At 41.1% G+C, this 17549-nt stretch overlaps 1 protein-coding gene across 1 annotated transcript in view; it reads left to right on the plus strand.

The window, feature by feature from the left end:
• NMU (neuromedin U) overlaps positions 1–17549 on the plus strand; it is a 542180-nt gene that overhangs the window by 495372 nt on the left and 29259 nt on the right. Inside the window, exon 9 of the mRNA XM_086962634.1 lies at positions 7284–7324. Within this exon, the coding sequence (XP_086818760.1) occupies positions 7284–7319 (36 nt within the window). The 3' untranslated portion in view covers positions 7320–7324. The remainder of the gene's footprint in view (positions 1–7283; positions 7325–17549) is intronic.

Below are 17549 nucleotides of genomic sequence, written 5' to 3' on the forward strand. Positions count from 1 at the left end.
GATTGATCCGAGCGTTTTCTATATCTGGATATTAAAGCAAGGTGAACTTGTATGGAAGAGTCCGAGAGCCTTGCTTTGGCTGGGTGCTAGAGATAAGGAAAAACTTCCTCCGGTGAAGATGAAAATTAATCCATGAATGGGTAATACACCATCCACAAAATCTCTTCCATTTTGCAGTGTAGCACTTGAGCGTGGAAGGAGCTTCTGCGATATTGTTTTGCATTCTTCAGGTAGGCTCAAATTTCCAAATTCAGCGGAAAGCCGACAAATAAAGAGAGGGAATTTGCGGATGGACCACTTGGGCCTGGCAGAGAAAATCCTCCATTGGAGGTAGGAGAATCAGAGCACACTCTGAGAGGCGATGCAGCTCGGTGTACCAGAATTGCCATGCAAACCCAGGGGCACTGAGAATCAGCCAACACAGCTCCTGCTTCATTTTCTGAAGGACTTAAGGGATGAGAGGAAATGGAGGGAAGGCTACGTGATGATCCCCGCTCATGAAAACGGAAAGGCATCTCCCCACGACTCTGGTTGAGGATTTCTGCTTGCGAAAAAGGTGCACTTCTAATCTAATGTTGGATAACCCCAGAACTGGAAGACCAGCTGCTGGTTGTTTAGTTCCAATTTTTGGCATTGCTTGGACACCCTGGTGAGGGAGTCAGCCCATTCATTGTGGAATCTCGGCACGAGTTCCACCCGCAAGGAGATGTGGTTGGCAAAAAGCCACTACCAAATCTGTTGGGCTTGGAGGGAAAGCATTTGAGATCTTGTGCCACCTTGCTTTCGAAGGTAGAACACAGTGGTAGGAACGTCCGTCTGGACAAGGAATGAGAGCCCTGGATTCGAGGTAAGAAGGCTTTCAGGCCCAGGAATACAGCCCTGAGCTCTAGAAAGTTTATTTGGCATTTCGACTCCTGCTTGGACCATTTGCTGTGAACTTGCAATTCCTGGAGGTCAGCCCCCCCCATCCCTCCATTGATGCATCTGAGGGCATCACTAACTGTGGCACAGTGTGAATGAAGGAGAGGCCCTGTGTAAGATTTTCCTTGGTCGGCCACCAAAAAATTGCAGTTTTAATTGGAGCTGAAATGTGAATCATGTCTTTGAATGACCGTACGGATTGAATCCATTGCGCATTCAGCGGGATGCAAGAGGACATTACCCCCAGCATGGACTTGAATTTTCTCACAGAAATTGACCTTTTTGATGAGAGAAGCCATGTTTTCTCTTGAATGCATAATACTCTGCCGAGATCCATGTTAAGGCATGCCCCCAGGAAAGTCTGAGATTTGGAAGGAACGAGGGATGATTTTTCCAGATTGGGACAAAGCCCTAGAGACCGGAGGAGATTCCAGCAGGCTTGAGTGGAAGTTTTGGCAGCTTGAAACGCAGGAGCTTTATAGTAGCCAGTGGTTCAGGTAGGGAAACACCTGGTGATCTGAATGTCTTATGAAAGCTGCTATGGGGGGCATGCATTTGGTGAAAACCCCAGGAGCTGATTTTACACCGAAAGGAAGCACCTTGAATTGATAATGTGCCCTGCCACTTCAAACCGGAGAAATTTTCTATGTTTAGGGTGAATGTGAATGTGATAATATGTGAATGTGATAATAAGCATCAAGGAGATTGAGAGAAAACAGACAATCTCCTTTATCATGAAAAGAAGGATCTCCTGTAGAGAGAGCATTGTGAAGGATTGATTTATGAATCATAAATTATGATTAACTTGTTCAGCAAGCGTAGGTCCATGACCTGCCTCCATTTTCCTGTTTTCTTCTAGATGAGGAAGAAGTGAGAATAAAACCCTGATTCCGTTGCTTGAAGGGTACCTCCTCTATGGCATGTTTGGAAAGGAGTGATTTTATTTCCTTCTTGAGATAGGGGTAAATGACGAAGCTGAACTGTCCACGGTGGGCATTTGAAGGGTGTTGAACAAATTCCAAGGTGGAACCGTGCTGGAATATGGTTAACACCTATTTTCTGATGAGATGGAATTCCATTTTTGCAAGGCAGGATCGAACTGCTGTGGGACTGTGATGACAGGGACCTGGTGATACTCATTGACTCCTGTTGGAGTCCTCAGACCTTCCTGTAGATTACTGTCTCTTACGTCCTGTTAGTCTTGATTAGGAATTTACAGCGTTGGATCGGAAGGATTAATTGGTAGGTAATCTGTGAATACGTTTGGAACTGCTGTTGGAATTGCAGTCGAGATGTATATTGCCCCCGAATCTACCTTGAAAGGACTGGAAGCGGTGTTGCTGGAGAGTGGTTAGTGATTTTGCTGTGTCAGCTTTTATAGACTGTAGCCCCTCATCTATGTGCTTGCCAAACAGGCCCTCCCCATTGAAGGGCATATCAAGTACTTTGGCCTGTCCTTTGAGACGAAGGAGGCCGCTCTCAGCTAACCCTGAGGATTCAGCACCGCTGCTCCTGCCATCTGGCGAAAGGCAGTAGATGACACATCCATGGCAACCTCGATGAGCTCCGAAGATGCTCTTTCCCCTTCAGACAGAATGTCCTTCGCTTTCTTATTTTATCCTCCGGAAGATTCTGCAACAATGAGGATTTGTCCGACCACTTCTGCCGGTCATATCTTCCTAAGATAGCCAGGGCATTGGAGGCCCTAATGGAGGTGGCCACAAGAGCAGAAAACCTTTTTCCTATGTTGTCGAGCCGGCGACCTTCCTTATCAGCGGGAGCAGAACACGGGGACAATGGGTTTTTGGCCCGTCTTTGTGCTGCCTGCATAATGAAAGAGTCCGGCCTAGGATGACCAATAAGGCATGTGTGGCCTTTTCCTTTTTGTTCGACTTTGGAATCACCGCTGGAATTGAGGCTGGTGTTTCCATTAGCTTGAGGCCCTCCTGCCACAAAAAATCCACTATCGGGACAGCCCTGATGGAACGCTGAGTGCCTGGCTTGAAATTGTACAAACAACATTCAGTCTGTTTAACCGGCATAGGCAGATTGAAGAGCTTGGAGGCACGATCCAACAGATCGTGAAAGCCATCAATGTCTGCTGGTGGAGAATCCGCAGGAGGTGGACTAGGAGATGGTGGCATGGGAGCTCTATAGTTATCCCATTCATCATGAGTATCCACATCAGTATGGATTTCTCCTTCCACTATTTGTTGCTGGTCCACATCCTGGCTATCCTCCGTGATGATAATCAGTGGAGGTAATATTCTATCACTGGTGGATTTAGGAGTGCTTTGGCCCAGTAGATCAACAGGAGCCTCTTGAGGAGACAGAGGCCCTAGAGGAGCATTAGCATCTGGAAAGCCTCTATAATAATCATCAATCATGGGACATAAGTCTGACACTAAAGATAGCAGAACATACACTGACAGTTCCCTATAGTGATGGCGTTCCTCCTCCTGGTCTTCAAAGGGGTAACGCTCCTGGAAAGTTTCAGGTCCTTCACAGAAGAAGGATCTCCATTTGAAAACGAATATTCTCCTGTCAGGTAAGAGGATGGATCATTGTTCTCATGATCAGAGTCCTGGCATTTGACCCCAAATTGTGATGAGCTAAAGGCAGGGCTAAACATACTTTTTTTATTTTATTTTTATTTTATAGTTTTATATAGCGCGAACTTGACCCGAATCGGGTATGAGAGAGCTTTACATAGCACCAGTTGAGGACACATTCTTTTTTTTTTTTGTTAGGCATGGGGAAATTAAGTGAATTGCCCAGAATCATAGGATGTTCAACATCATTGCCGAGACTCTAATCCAGTTCCCCAGATTCAAGGTCGACAGCCCTAGATGTTAGTCCAACTCCTCTCCTTTTCATCCCCAGACTCTTGAAAGTCCAAAAGATGAACTGAAGGTAAAAAAGACATTTTAGAGAAATTCTGCATTTGTTTGGGGTGTAGGAAGCTGGTTTTCCCCTCTGTTGACGTGTCCGTCGACTGGTTCGATAACGGTTCCGTTGCCGGTACAGCCATCTGCAGCACCATTGCTGCTGCATGTAAGACACTTGTCTGCGTAGCTGCTGTCAGAGCCTACACTTCTCACAGGTCTTACAGGGGCTCAACAACCCATTTTTATGATCTGGCATCTTGAAAAGGAGAGGTAAAGACACAAAACAATAGTACCTCGAATGTAATTGAAAGCTGGAGGTCAAAAGTTGAAGAGAAAAGCTGTCACTAAACAGAGATCAGAGAGACACACAACATGTGGTAAGAAATCTGAGGTAAGGTGGCTCTGTAGGGGAAGGTTACTCTGAGGTCTCTGCTGGAATTGGCTGAACTTTAGATGCTATAAAATTAAGTTGAAAGGTTGCTAAATGGTGTTTTTCTTTTGTATGGCGCTCTATGGTAATGTATGTAGTACTGGTATTTTTACTGTTACCGGGGTAGATTCAAGCATGTTTATCTATAAAAGATACAATACTGGAGAACATCTGATACCCCTAAGTGGTTTTTACAGTGCCTGCTGAGAAGCCCATAGATCTTTAAAGCATGCTTCAAGCCGAAACCAGAGGAATGAGGAGGAATTAGTAGAGGCCAGAAAAGCTTATAGTGAGACAATTAGAAAAAGCAAAATGGATCTGAAGGAGAAAGCCTGGGAAGACCTACAAATTGCATGTACAATTAAAGATGCTCAAGCCTTCTGGCAGGTTGTGAACTCTAGAACTCTGCTGGGGGATGAAATGCCTAAACGAGAGGCTGTTGTACTAGCTAAAGATTGAGTGAACCATTTTTTTCAGAAATATTTTGTTGTAACCCCCAGACTGCTAATCTGGCTTTGAACCCAAAAGTCCCTTCTGATTTGAAAGCAGTTCAGGCCCTGAGTAGTTCAATTGAAGTAGCTGATGTTATTTTAGCCATAGAGAATAGCCCCTTAGAGAAAACTCTGTGGCCTGATAGAATTCCAATACATCTGTATCAAAACCTACCACAATTCTGAGCCCCACTGATAACCAATTTAATAAAAGGTGCAATAGTGGTACCTCTATTTAAAACCTGCAGGAAGCCATTATTGTCCCGATTTTTTAAAAAGGGGATAAAAACCAACCTCACTTTTACCATCCTATTTCCCGACTTGATAGTACGGTAACAATTTCTGCAGAGTCATTTTAGCCAAACTAGAACTCTGGGTGTCTGAGACTTAAGCACTTTGGCCTTTCAATTTGGGTTCCAACCAGGTCGTGGACCAGTGGAACAGTCCTTAAACCTCTTCCTAATTGTCCAAAAATACACAAAGGCACAAAAGGCTGTGTCCATCTAGCCTTTATGGACTTAACGTGTTCCTTTGACACGTTGGACTGCCCTAAATTATGGTCTGTTATTGCACGGTTAAGGATTGATGGATCAATTATCAGACTGCTCAGCAGGCTCCACGAGTGCATATCAGCCAGAGTCCTTTATAGCAAGGATGGGGATTTAACAGAATTCCCTTCTGATATAGGGGTTAGACAGGGGTGGGTCCTAGCACAGGACAACATCTATGTAAAGTGGGGAAGGATATCTCATGGGGTAGGTAACTCATGTCAAATCCCTGTGTTATTATAGCCACATGATGCCGTCCTTAAAGTGAGAACAGTGATTGGCCTAAAAATTTAGCCTGTTGCTTTTTATGTTTATATGAATCATTTGGGACTTGAGACTAATTGTGCTAAATCGTTTAGAATGAAATTTGGACCAAAATAGCTAAACCAAGAACAGTTTTACTTGCAGGTGAAGAAATCAGAAAAGTCCCACATTTTACATATTTGGGAGTGCCATTTGATGTGGACTTTAATTGGAAGTTTTGTTTAAATGTCAGAGCTATCAAATTCCAAAAGTCGATTGATGCTCTTTTTAGATTTGCTAGGAGACTAGGACACAAGCCAGTCAAAGAATTGCTTTCTATTTTTAAAAGTAAATGTCTATCAGTTGTCTCTTTTGGGGCTCGAATTTGGGGACGCATAAACTGTAATTCAATGCAAGGAACAGAAAATACATTAGTCGCTGGTGAGGGGTCGATGACTGGTTTAGGCGGCCCCAGAGGGCCGACCAAACAGCCATTAAGCCCTCAGAAGTGGGCACACCAGCCCTCTCTTGCGCACAGAGCAGAACCCGCCCACCCGCAACCAAACCCTTCTGCTTTCTCTCAGTGTGAGAAGCAGAAACATAAAATGGTAGTAATTACAGAAAGGAGGGGGGGGTGATGCTCCTCTGCGCCTAGTGGATGAACTGCTCCTGAAAATAAGTATATAAGGAGATTGTTTGCTTTGGGTAAAAATCTGGAATAATCCAGAGGTACATTTTTGTAGAACAGTGCTAACAGATTTTATGAAACTGGACAACTGTGTAGATATAGGCTCGTTCAGATTCATCAAAACAAGCTTTCCCAGGATGGGCACCCCAGAATATTTTATCTACCCAGATACTCTTAGCAATGTTTCAACTACAACAATTAAAGCACTTTTTACCATTGCTCCGAGCTGGCGATTAATCCCACTCGGCAGATGGAGTTTTATCAACAGCCCCAAATACAGTCTGCTTTTTATTTGCAGCTAAACCTGAATGAGAGGCAAATATTTTTGCTGACTAGGTTTCGATTAAAAACATTACATTTTCTGGAAGCTTTCCCAACCCAGGGTACGTGGTTTCTCTCACTCTCACCTTGCCCATGTGATGGTACTATATATCAAAGCACACAGCATTTTATCTTATTTTGTACTTTTGATACCCAGCAGAGAAGGCAATTCGTTCGTCCATTATCATTAGCACCCGGCATAAGGTCTCATGAGTTGGTGCTGGCTTATTTATTAACCCTAGATTGCATAGATGTTATATATGGAGTCCTAAAGTATATTTTAACTGTGTTTAGGATTCGCAACATATTATTTAGATTATGACTGTTTTAAATTGTTCTCATGGATATGTATTTTAAATTGTTTTTAATAACTTTATTATTCTGTGTTGAAGTGTATATTGTTTCATACAAATATTTATGGCTCAGTTGGGTCAAATAAAGTATTTTTGATGATAATGATTCTTCAACTTAACCTTTTCTTCTTTAAAGATTATTTGATCACGTAGGAATGCTTTAAACATCCCAGATCATATTAATCGAGGCAGAACCCCGATTTCGTTTTTTTTTGTGTTTTTGTGGGTAAACCGGGACAAGTTGATTGAAAACAGTATATGAAACATTGTACTTTAGTGTTTGGTTGCCGATAGTAAAAAAAAAAAAAAAGAGGAGAAAAGTATTTAATTATGTAGTTAGGAAGCTTGAGTTCATTTAGAAACTGTCCTTTTTCTTATACAAACCTTATGTTTTTTGCAGCCACGTAATGGAAGGAGATCTGCAGGCTTTCGCTAAAAAAGGTATTTTTTCATGTTTTTTTTTATTAAAGTCGATATTTGAAAATCAAATCTCTGTTAATGGTGTCATTTTTAGGTAATTTCAGCGATACATTAAATGGAAGCATCTAGTAACAGTTTTTTGGCACAGACCAAGTGGATTTGTCTCCAAAAAGATTAATTACTCTAAGTTATTATATCAGTCGTAGAGAAAGAAGCAGGTTAAATATATTATTTTTCTGATTTAAAATGAAACCTTGTAATTCCGTAATGGCTTCCAAAACATGGTACTGAAAAAATGTACGCTATTGTTGAGCTCAGGGAAATATTTTGTTTGTTCAAGGTTATGATTAATCTTAATTGGCAAGTGTGGTCAATGAGCAACTGCTGGAATATTTTAGTTCTCAAAAGTGACTGAAGTGTATAAACATCATTGAAACTGTTTATAGGCGATGTAATGACAGCTAAAATGAATATGGTCCTCATTAGGAGGACAGAGGTGATGTGTACAAAGCAGCTTTTGTTTTGCATGTCAGCTGAGAACAAGCATGCGTCTGGCTTGTTTTAGGAATATATGTTGTTTGCTGTTTTTGTCGTACTGGCTTTTTGGTGGTGTGACACGATTGGATGCACCAACAGATAACACAGATACAGCCACCGGTATACACTCGAACAATGCACACAGAAGCACATATGATAACGAAGGCAACATACAAGCAGGAACACATGCAGTCAGATAACATAAATACGGGAAAATGCAGGAGCGTGGAATGGATGGACCTATGACAGTGTGGAGGGATACATAGATGAAAAGCATGGATGTGGCATGGACAGCACTGGATATGTTACTATAACGATGTGTGTGGGCCATAACCAGATGGATACAAGAATGAATTCGGGTGGAGGATGAAGGCATGTATGTGAGTTCAGTAGATAGATGAATGCATGATCGTGGTTGGATAATGGATGGATGGGTGGGTGGGTGGGTATTAGTGGACGAACGCGTAAGTTCGAGTTAATGGGTAGGGACTAGTTGACTAGAGGATGGAAAGATAAACATATCAGCACATACTCCGAAACACGGAAACGCTGAACAAGTACTGCCTCTGAATGTAATATTCTCTGGAACAGGGGTGCATTAATGCTAAATGTTCTAAGTCACGGGTGTATTTGAGAAGACTTACATTAGCATGCTACATGGTTTGAAGTGCAATGAATAGGATCTATGTGTCAAAGAAGCTATAAGTTCTGATATATGGATCCAATTAAACAATATCCACTTCAGAATGCAACATGTTCTGGCACATGGAAGCATTTAACAAGAAGTGCATCTGACTGTCACACTTTCTGAAGCACGGTTGCAGTTACTAAGGTCTGTATCCGAACTCTACTGCCCCAGTTCAGTAACATTTTGCCTTGGCTTGCTCTTGTAGTACTTCTAAATTCAGGGATTAAGCCTGTAGTACTGGTGGCTTCATGAGTAAGCGAGGAGTACAACAATAGTAAGCCACAACTACTCAGATGAGCAACACTCATTGGCCTGCAACAGTTTGTGTTCATCCTCTTGAAGTAAACGGCTACAAAGAAGCCCAGACACTTTCCATACCCTGCGTGAACCTCAGAAAAGGCATGGGTAGCAATGCCCCCCTGCCACCAGCCAACACTTTCCAATCCTTCCTTCACACACCCTCCCTCTTCGTTAAACCAGCCCAATATACATTTGTATCAAAACCTTCAGCAAACTTTTATAACCTGCTCAGAGCAGTTGATAAGTGTGTGTTAAACTATACAGAAAACCGAATAGCATGCAAAATAATGCATAGTAAATCCAAGCCCAAACAGTCATTCCTCAGTCTGAAGGGTTTAACTCATAATTGCATGTTACTGGAGACATATGGAGCATACCTGTGAGTGTGTTCAATAGTCACCAATGAACTAACTTAACTTCTAGAGTTCACTAGAGATGAAGAAGGCTCAACAAATAGCGACTGTCTGTTTTCTGTGCCATCATACAACAATCCATGCTTTTTTTTGTTTTTTTAAGAGAAATATGCTACAGTGAATCAGCAATTAAAATATGGCCACACACTGCTATGCCATCATCAGTTGCACTCAATTACCTTAATGTACCGTTCACACCCACAGCACATGTTTTACAAACAAGCATTGGCAATGTCAACCGGTCTCATTTGACTATAAATGGAAGGAATGGCTTGAGAATAGAGTATAGACTTTTTTTTACACGTTTTTAATAGCTAAAGAGCAAACTGTGTGTTGCTGTTATACACTGAATTGTTTTAGTAATTTTAAGACTTTGAAGTTATTAATATATTTAACGTCTCTTTCCTTTAGTGCACTTTTCTCTGTACATTTTTAAACAGTCAAGCTTCTGGCTTTTCCAATGCGTGTTGGAATTGGCATGTGAACACGTGCATCAAGACTCATGCACATTGCACACCCATGGCTGGCAACCTTGCAATTGGCCTTCTGTTAATGAATTCCAGTTACAAGATGGCTGCTAATACACACCCATGTTTTGTGACGCATACTCCTGTTTGTGTCATGATGCGTGCACATGTCTACATTGTGACATGTGCGTACATGTAAGTGTACAGGATGACCATTTTTTATTTCCCACTGTATCATGTTAACTAACTATGTTAAGACACAAAATTAAAAAAAAGTGCAAATATATTTGTGTCTGTAGTGCAAAAAAACGAAACAAGAGGCCCAGGAGAACAATACCAAAACAAGTGAACTATTGAACTTAAGGAACTTAGTTTGATTTGGGGTGTGGTTATTCGCTGTCTGGCTAAGAGGGTGTTAAAGTTAATGCAGAGCACGGACACCAGGGGATAAATATTTTGATACATATTTTCCCAAGGTTAGGGCAATAGCCTCTACAATGCTTGCCTACTATTGAATGTCACAATAAATATCAGAAAATATGGGGAAACTGGCTGCAATAGCGTGGTATCCTAGGGGAGCCGGAGGGAGGGTGTATTAAAGGATCTCTAATGCGGTCAAGGATATATAAGGAATAAAGTACCCCTTGCCATACATTATGAGTATATTGCAAGTCACAGTGGAGTTCCATAACCGTACAGAAATGAGATTATGGACTTTTTAGATGACTTGCAATATCTTTATCAAGTACACCAGGGGGTACTTTATCCCATATAATACATGATCACAACATCACCTTTCCCACAAACCACTTAAAACTTTGGTGCGTAGCACTTCCATATAAAAGAGCAAGCATGTTTGCAAATGTGAAGAATAAAAAGCTGTAATGGCTCAGAATGTGTAGAAAAATGCAGATAGATTCTAGCTTTTCTCTCACTGTATAAGGCGTGCAGAAAATAAACATGTTCTCTCTGCTTATCATTGTAAGCTAAAAAACAGAGCAAAAGAAAGAAAAGCACCGTTCATTTTCATTGCGTTAAACAGCTGCTTCACTTATGCTCTGTGACCGGAAAATGATAGCCTACTCCTGCGTTTAGGGTGGTAGAATACACTCCTTCAGTGTAAGGGGCACCACTCGGCAGTCCCTCTAAGGCAGCAGGTCAGAACCTCTACTCTAATTAAAGCTGAGCGCTCCAGACATTTACTGCAAAGCCAGAACAATGCTGTTATTAAAAGCGTGGGCCTATTGAGCCGAAGAAGAGTGGCTAATCAATAATACCAGGATAGCAGAAATGTTTGAGGACCAATAACGTATTTTACAAAGGGACCCCATTGCTTTCATGTACTTGTCTTTTACACTTGTGGCAGCGTAACAAGCAGCAAACTCTGACACATTAGCAAAATATCTCCATAACACATGGGCATTTATGGGTAGGTCAGGCAGCAAAAAGACCTCGTTTTCACACAGTTCTGCACCTGCAGATGTACAGACATAATGTAAACACAAATTTAGATATATAGTGCTCTATAGCTGACAGTCCAACTAAAAGGTAAAATGTGTTAAAACAGCAGATTTCCAAAAACGCCTGTTAATGAAGCTATTTTGTACCAATACATTGTTTCCAGCCAGTGCAAGCAAAACACCTATCGTGGGCTTATCAAGCACTTATAGGGGCTTAAACCCAGTTATGCCTTACCACTGGTTGGCTTTATCATCACTCTCATTTGTTTGCTTCTTATTTGATTGCGTTCCTTGTCCATCTTGTTTGTCCCTCGGATGGAGTTACATCTCTTTGACATCCCCTCGACTGTCTGACTTGTGTCCTTCCACTGCTCACTTTTAGGTAACTTTTGGATAAGTACTTCATCAGAGTGCATATGTTTTCCAGTTCTCTTTTGTGTTTCTACCCTTTGATTCCAAAATACCCATCCACCATACTTTGCATTTGCTCCCTCTCTTCTGCCACCTTGCACTCCATGTTGCTCTCTCCCTTGTGTGCTTTTTCCCTCACACTGTGTTGTGGTTTCCTCATAGACTTCTCCTGTAAGGGGATACAGCTCTCTTCTGTGTGGCCCCTGCCACCCTGTTCCTTTTCTCCCACCCCTCCCCCCATACCACTGTTCTTTTTTTAAATACATTAATTAATATGTTGGGGCTCATTTACAAGCCTGTTGCTCCGCAGGTGCGTCACTTTTATTTTGGGAAAAAGTGGCATACCGGCGGCGCATGGGGCTTGAAATAAGCCCCATTGTTTTTAAGAGTGCCTTGTATCAAATTGCTTCCGGCCCTCCACAAAAGTGATTTCATTCATTTACAATATCTAATGTAAGTATACTGGGTTACATCGATCCAAACTCAGACATACGGAAACTTTGTGGAATAGTGTCTGTAAACATCAGTGAGAACAGTAACAAGCAAAGGCAGTGGTTAATCTGCTAGGACATCATATGAAAAAAGCATTCTTGCGGTCAAAGACTCATTTTTGCGTTTAGCTTTAGCTTCCTGTCACAGACAGTATTGTAAGCAATAATTTAACGTATATGTAAAGTGGACTCTGGAGTTGCCACTTGCACAATTGGCTTCTTGTCCTGTTTAGTTTGTTTCCCTACTCCTGATTTGTTGACTTTACTTCCTGTTCTTTTCTTTCTCCTTACCTAAGCATTTTGTTTACACTTTTTTAGGTCGAGCTTTGATTGACCTGTTAGATTTCTTCTGTGGGGTTTGGCAAACCCACCTATTGCAATTGGTTACTATCTATGGCATTCAGAAATGCTGGCTTCTTATTGGTGCATTTCCGGAAAAGTCCCTACTTCGTGTGTTTAACTCTCTTTCCGGCGATTTCACTCAGAGAACATTTTCGTTGTCCATCACACAGTACAGCGTGTGATTACCTCTCTTCCCTCCTCCCATCTGGCTAGTGTAGGCCAGATGTTTTTTTTAGTTTTATATAGCGCGAGCTTGACCCAAAGGTATTGGAGTGCTTTACATGAGAACTAGTTATGTTACACAAGGACAATTTCATTATTTGGTAGGCAAGGGGAGAGTAAGTGATCTGAAGCTTCAGCTTTAACCATGGGCCGTCATCGGGAGGGCGCGCCCTCTCCTCTTAGTTATGTACGGTGCGGCCAGATCTTTGGCATGGACCCGCTTTGTGAGTCTACGCCACTTTAGTTACGCACATACTGCTTGTTTTATTTGCTTCAAAGTCTAAACTTGCATTTATACTGATGTGGTCCTTGCGATAAAAGCTCTGTTCCAATATGGTACCTAATTGTTTGTTTTTGTTCTTCACTTGTGACGATGAATTGTCATTTATAATTTGGGGCACCATGTACTCTTGCTCTGTCACTGCACATAATGATTTTGATCCTAAGCCTTCCTGTGGCCATTGTGCGCTTTGAAGGAGCAATCAGATAGAGCCTTAAATGAAGCCCATATACGGACTGGCAGGGGAGAGGGCGCTTGCTTGCGACAGCCACCAATATGAGGGCCATGATGGATCACAGATACATTACTATCCCCTTAGACTCTCCAGAGAAAGTTGTGGGTGGTGCCCTGCTGGGAGGTATCACTGCCCTGCCTCCTTCAAGGTAATGCGGTGGAGGTTGTGGATTTGCAAGATTATGGACGGAACAGGTGAGTTTAAGAACAGGGCACAATGAAGATTGCTTATGGTGTTATATGCAGCGGTGGCATTGCCGTGGGCCCAATACCGAGTCCATGGCGTTGCAGGCTGGCCTCGCTGAGGAGTTCCACCTGTTGCCACAGTGCCAGCTCGCAAGACTAAGTAAGTGCACAGAGACTGTCAATCAGCTAAGCCTGTATTAAAATAATGTCCTTAAGTAAACACTGCGGTGCTGCTATATGCAAGGATAATTAAATTGCTTCAGCCATAACTGGTGCAACTAATGAACAACACGTTTTCCCCAGACACAGTTTGAACTGTGAAAATACAGCAATCAGGGTACCGGTAGGCAGACAAAAGGGTGAGAAGTCATTTAAATGTAATTAAGTAATAATTTATTTTAATTAATTGTCTTTGTTAAGTATATTATTGGTGATTAATTATTAATTGGTAATTATTAATTGGCATTTATTATTAATTTATTTTTACTTAATTATTCATTGGTAATTATGTTTTTAATAATTATGTATTGGTATTTGTAAATAGTTTAGATTTTTTTTTAATATTTTAAAATATTAATTTATTTATAAGTATGTTATTTTTAACTTCTACGCTATCCAACACTTTCCCTACTGTTGCACTCTCTGGAGAGTGAATAGACATTTTTACCCCTATGCCATCCAACACTTTCCCAACTGTAGCACCCTCTGGAGTGGGAATAGTTATTTTTACCACTACGCTATCCAACACTTTCCCTACTGTTGCACTCTCTGGAGTTGGAACAGTACTTTTTACCCCTACGCTAGCCAACACTTTTCCTACTGTTGCACTCTCTGGAGTGGGAATAGTAATTTTTACCCCTACGCTATCCAACACTATCCCTACTGTTGCACTCTCAGGAGTTGGAATAGTAATTGTTACCCCTACGCTATCCAACACTTTCCCTACTGTTGCACTCTCTGGAGTTAGACTAGTAATTTTTACCCCTATGCTATCCAACACTTTCCCTACTGTTGCACTCCTTGGAGTGGGGATAGTATTTTTTACCCCTACGCTAGCCAACACTTTTCCTACTGTTGCACTCTCTGGAGTGGGAATAGTCATTTTTACCCCTACGCTATCCAACACTTTCCCTACTGTTGCACTCTCAGGAGTTGGAAAGTAATTGTTACCCCTATGCTATCCAACACTTTCCCTACTGTTGCACTCTCTGGAGTTAGAATAGTAATTTTTACCCCTATGCTATCCAACACTTTCCCTACTGTTGCACTCTTTGGAGTGGGAATAGTCATTATTACCTCTATGCTATCCAACATTTTACTTACTGTTGTTTTTTTGGGAGTTATAATAGTATTTTATTCCCTCTGTTATTTAATATATTTTGTATAGTTTTAACTAATGTAGTATATAATTAATTTTAAAAATATTAAAAGTAAATTGATTTTTTTAAATTTGTTGTGCATAATTATTAATTTTTATTTATGTTAATATTTTGTGTATAGATGAATTAATGTATAATATTTTTTATTATTTATAATGTATTAAAATAATTATTGAAACTGATTATTAAGTATGTATATTATATAAAATATGTATATGTTTAATAGTTTTTTAAATTAAATTATGTATATTACTTATTAATTTTAAATATAAAGTATTTTTAACTGTTTATTATATTTTTAAGTATTGTGAAATTTATTTTACATATTTTTTTTAATTTAAAAAAAAACATTTTTGACATAGATATTTTTTTTCGATATTTTTGTACTTACCTTGTTGTAGATAGGATGTCGATATTGTTGACATCGATATTAATGCTCTGATATTTTTGTACCTCGATATTATGTCTTTCTATATTTTATCAGACATTCCAGGGTACCTGCTGCAGAGGTGCGTGTTTAGCCAGCAGGCTACCTGGCAGCTCAAATCAATCTCTCTGAGGCCCACAAAATACACATGGCTACTGTTAGGAAATCGACACCTGGATACATGTTTTGTAAAGCACACAGGCCTGTTGAGAGCACGAACGTGGTCTCCGCCCATCCTTGTGCCGATTTCGGCCTTCTATTGACTACGGCTCCACTCACGACTGACATAGTCACGCTGTGTGCTGCTCTAATTACAGGCATGTTACCCTAATGTCCTTAAGATGATCCCACTATTCATTTAAGGGACCGAAACGCCGTCCACACAATGTTCACCATATACGTTCACTAAACTGTTATGTTTAACATGTAATGGTGTCTCAAGGATATTCTGTCTGTTCCATTTGTAATCTGCTCATAAACAGACACGCTTTTTTGCCTGAACCCTTTACTTAATGTTGTTTGTCCGTTTGTGTTAGTAGGACGCAGGCTGTGTCCCACTTAGATTGTTTCCCCTATTTTGTGTTATCTCTTATTGCATATTAAATACCTGTCTGGCTGGACAGACAAATATAGTACTGATTGAGTCTATATTAATTTGTTAAGTACTAGATTATTGTCTAAGGACCACTGTCTTTAGAAATATTTAACTTACCCGAGGTCCCTGACCAATCGCAAATTGGGTCCCCTTGTTTTTTAATTATTATTTAATTATTTATTTGCCCTTGAATTAAAGGCAATTTTGGATAAGGGTGGTCCCTGGCGTTAATCCTACTTGATCTACGTGCCACTTTTGTCAAGGTATTGCACCCAACACAGCTTAAGATTAGTTGAAGGGGGTATTGGAGGCGCAGCCTTGAAATGGCTAACCTCTTTTCTACATAATCGCACCTTCCAAGTACAAGAAGAAGACAGGAGATCAAACATTTTTTCCCTCAAGTGTTGGGTTCCACAGAACTCATCACATTGCCAACACTATTCAATTTGAATGTTGCCCCTCTGGTAGAGATTATACAATCCTATGTTTTTCTTCAATCTCGTACATGGACTACAAGCAATCCGCTGCATCAAACAGAAAAGACCTCCACTCTCCTTAATTCCTGTCTTAAACACATATTGGGCTGAATAGCAGCTAGCAGTCTAAAGCTTAATGGAGATAAGACAGAGGTGATGCTAGTGGGTAACAATCCCACTAGCTGGTTGGAAATGAACTGGCCATCTGTCCCGGGCAATCATCCTACCCCAAAACGGAGGTCAAATGCCTAGGAATCTGGCTGGATACAAAACAGACAATGGAAATCCAGGTCAAGAAATAAGCAGTCACATGTTTGGGCCTGCTTCACACTCTAAGAAGACTTCTGCGATGGCTGCCAGACAGCCACGGCCAGTGGAGGGAGTTTCGGTGGGGCGGAGAGGCAGGGCGGGGGAGGGGCAGGTTGGGGAGGTGCTAAAAACTGGAGTATGGATAATTGAAGGTAAGTAAACCATGTTTAATTAATAAAACGAATTTCGTAGCGCGCCCTGCATCGCAAAATGCAATGCAGGGTGCGCTACGAAATTCGTTTTATTTATTAAATTGTTTACTTACCTTCACCCATCCAAAATTTTTCACACTTTTTTTAGAAAGACTGACACCGACGAAGAAACTGGACCGGGTGCTGGATGGCGTCACTGCGCTCTGCCTTGTAACTTGTGACATCCAGAGACACCTATCATAGTGTCCACCCGGAATCTAACGCATTAATCGCTGTGATTTGACCACCATACGTATTTGAGCTCTAATGTGTTACCAAATATTCAGGTCCGCGTTGGCTGTAATTTCTGTCAAGATATTTTTTGAAGACTGCAATAAAAAAAATTGAAGAACATCTTGAAGGACCGCTACTCTTTTTGTGAACATATATGAACACTTTTTTTGAAAAACAACTTGATTTATGCACTGTATTCAATATTGTTGCCTCTCTGTTCTCTATTTTGTCTGTATAATTAGGGTTCTTTAGCAGTGGACCTAAGAGGCGGGCAACTATGGCAAATAAGGTTTTGCTTTGACTGTTGTGTATATACTAGAGTAGTGCAACTGTTGATTCCTACTGCTATTCGTTGTTTGTTTAAACCTTCCTTCATCCTTTATCCATCCACCCGCTCAATCCATTCATCCGATCCATCGCCCCTTTCACTCAACTTATTCATCCACCCTTTCTCTCAGACATCCATCCTTTCACTCATCTATCCATCCTTTATCTCATCATCCATCCATCCTTTCACTCGTCCATTCATCCCCGTTTATCCTTCCATCCACCCTTTCTTTCACTCAGCCATCCATTCTTACACTCATCCATCCACCTTTTCATC

The sequence above is a fragment of the Lissotriton vulgaris genome, chromosome 3_1, assembly GCF_964263255.1.
Source record: "Lissotriton vulgaris chromosome 3_1, aLisVul1.2, whole genome shotgun sequence".
Classification (NCBI taxonomy): Eukaryota; Metazoa; Chordata; class Amphibia; order Caudata; family Salamandridae; genus Lissotriton; species Lissotriton vulgaris.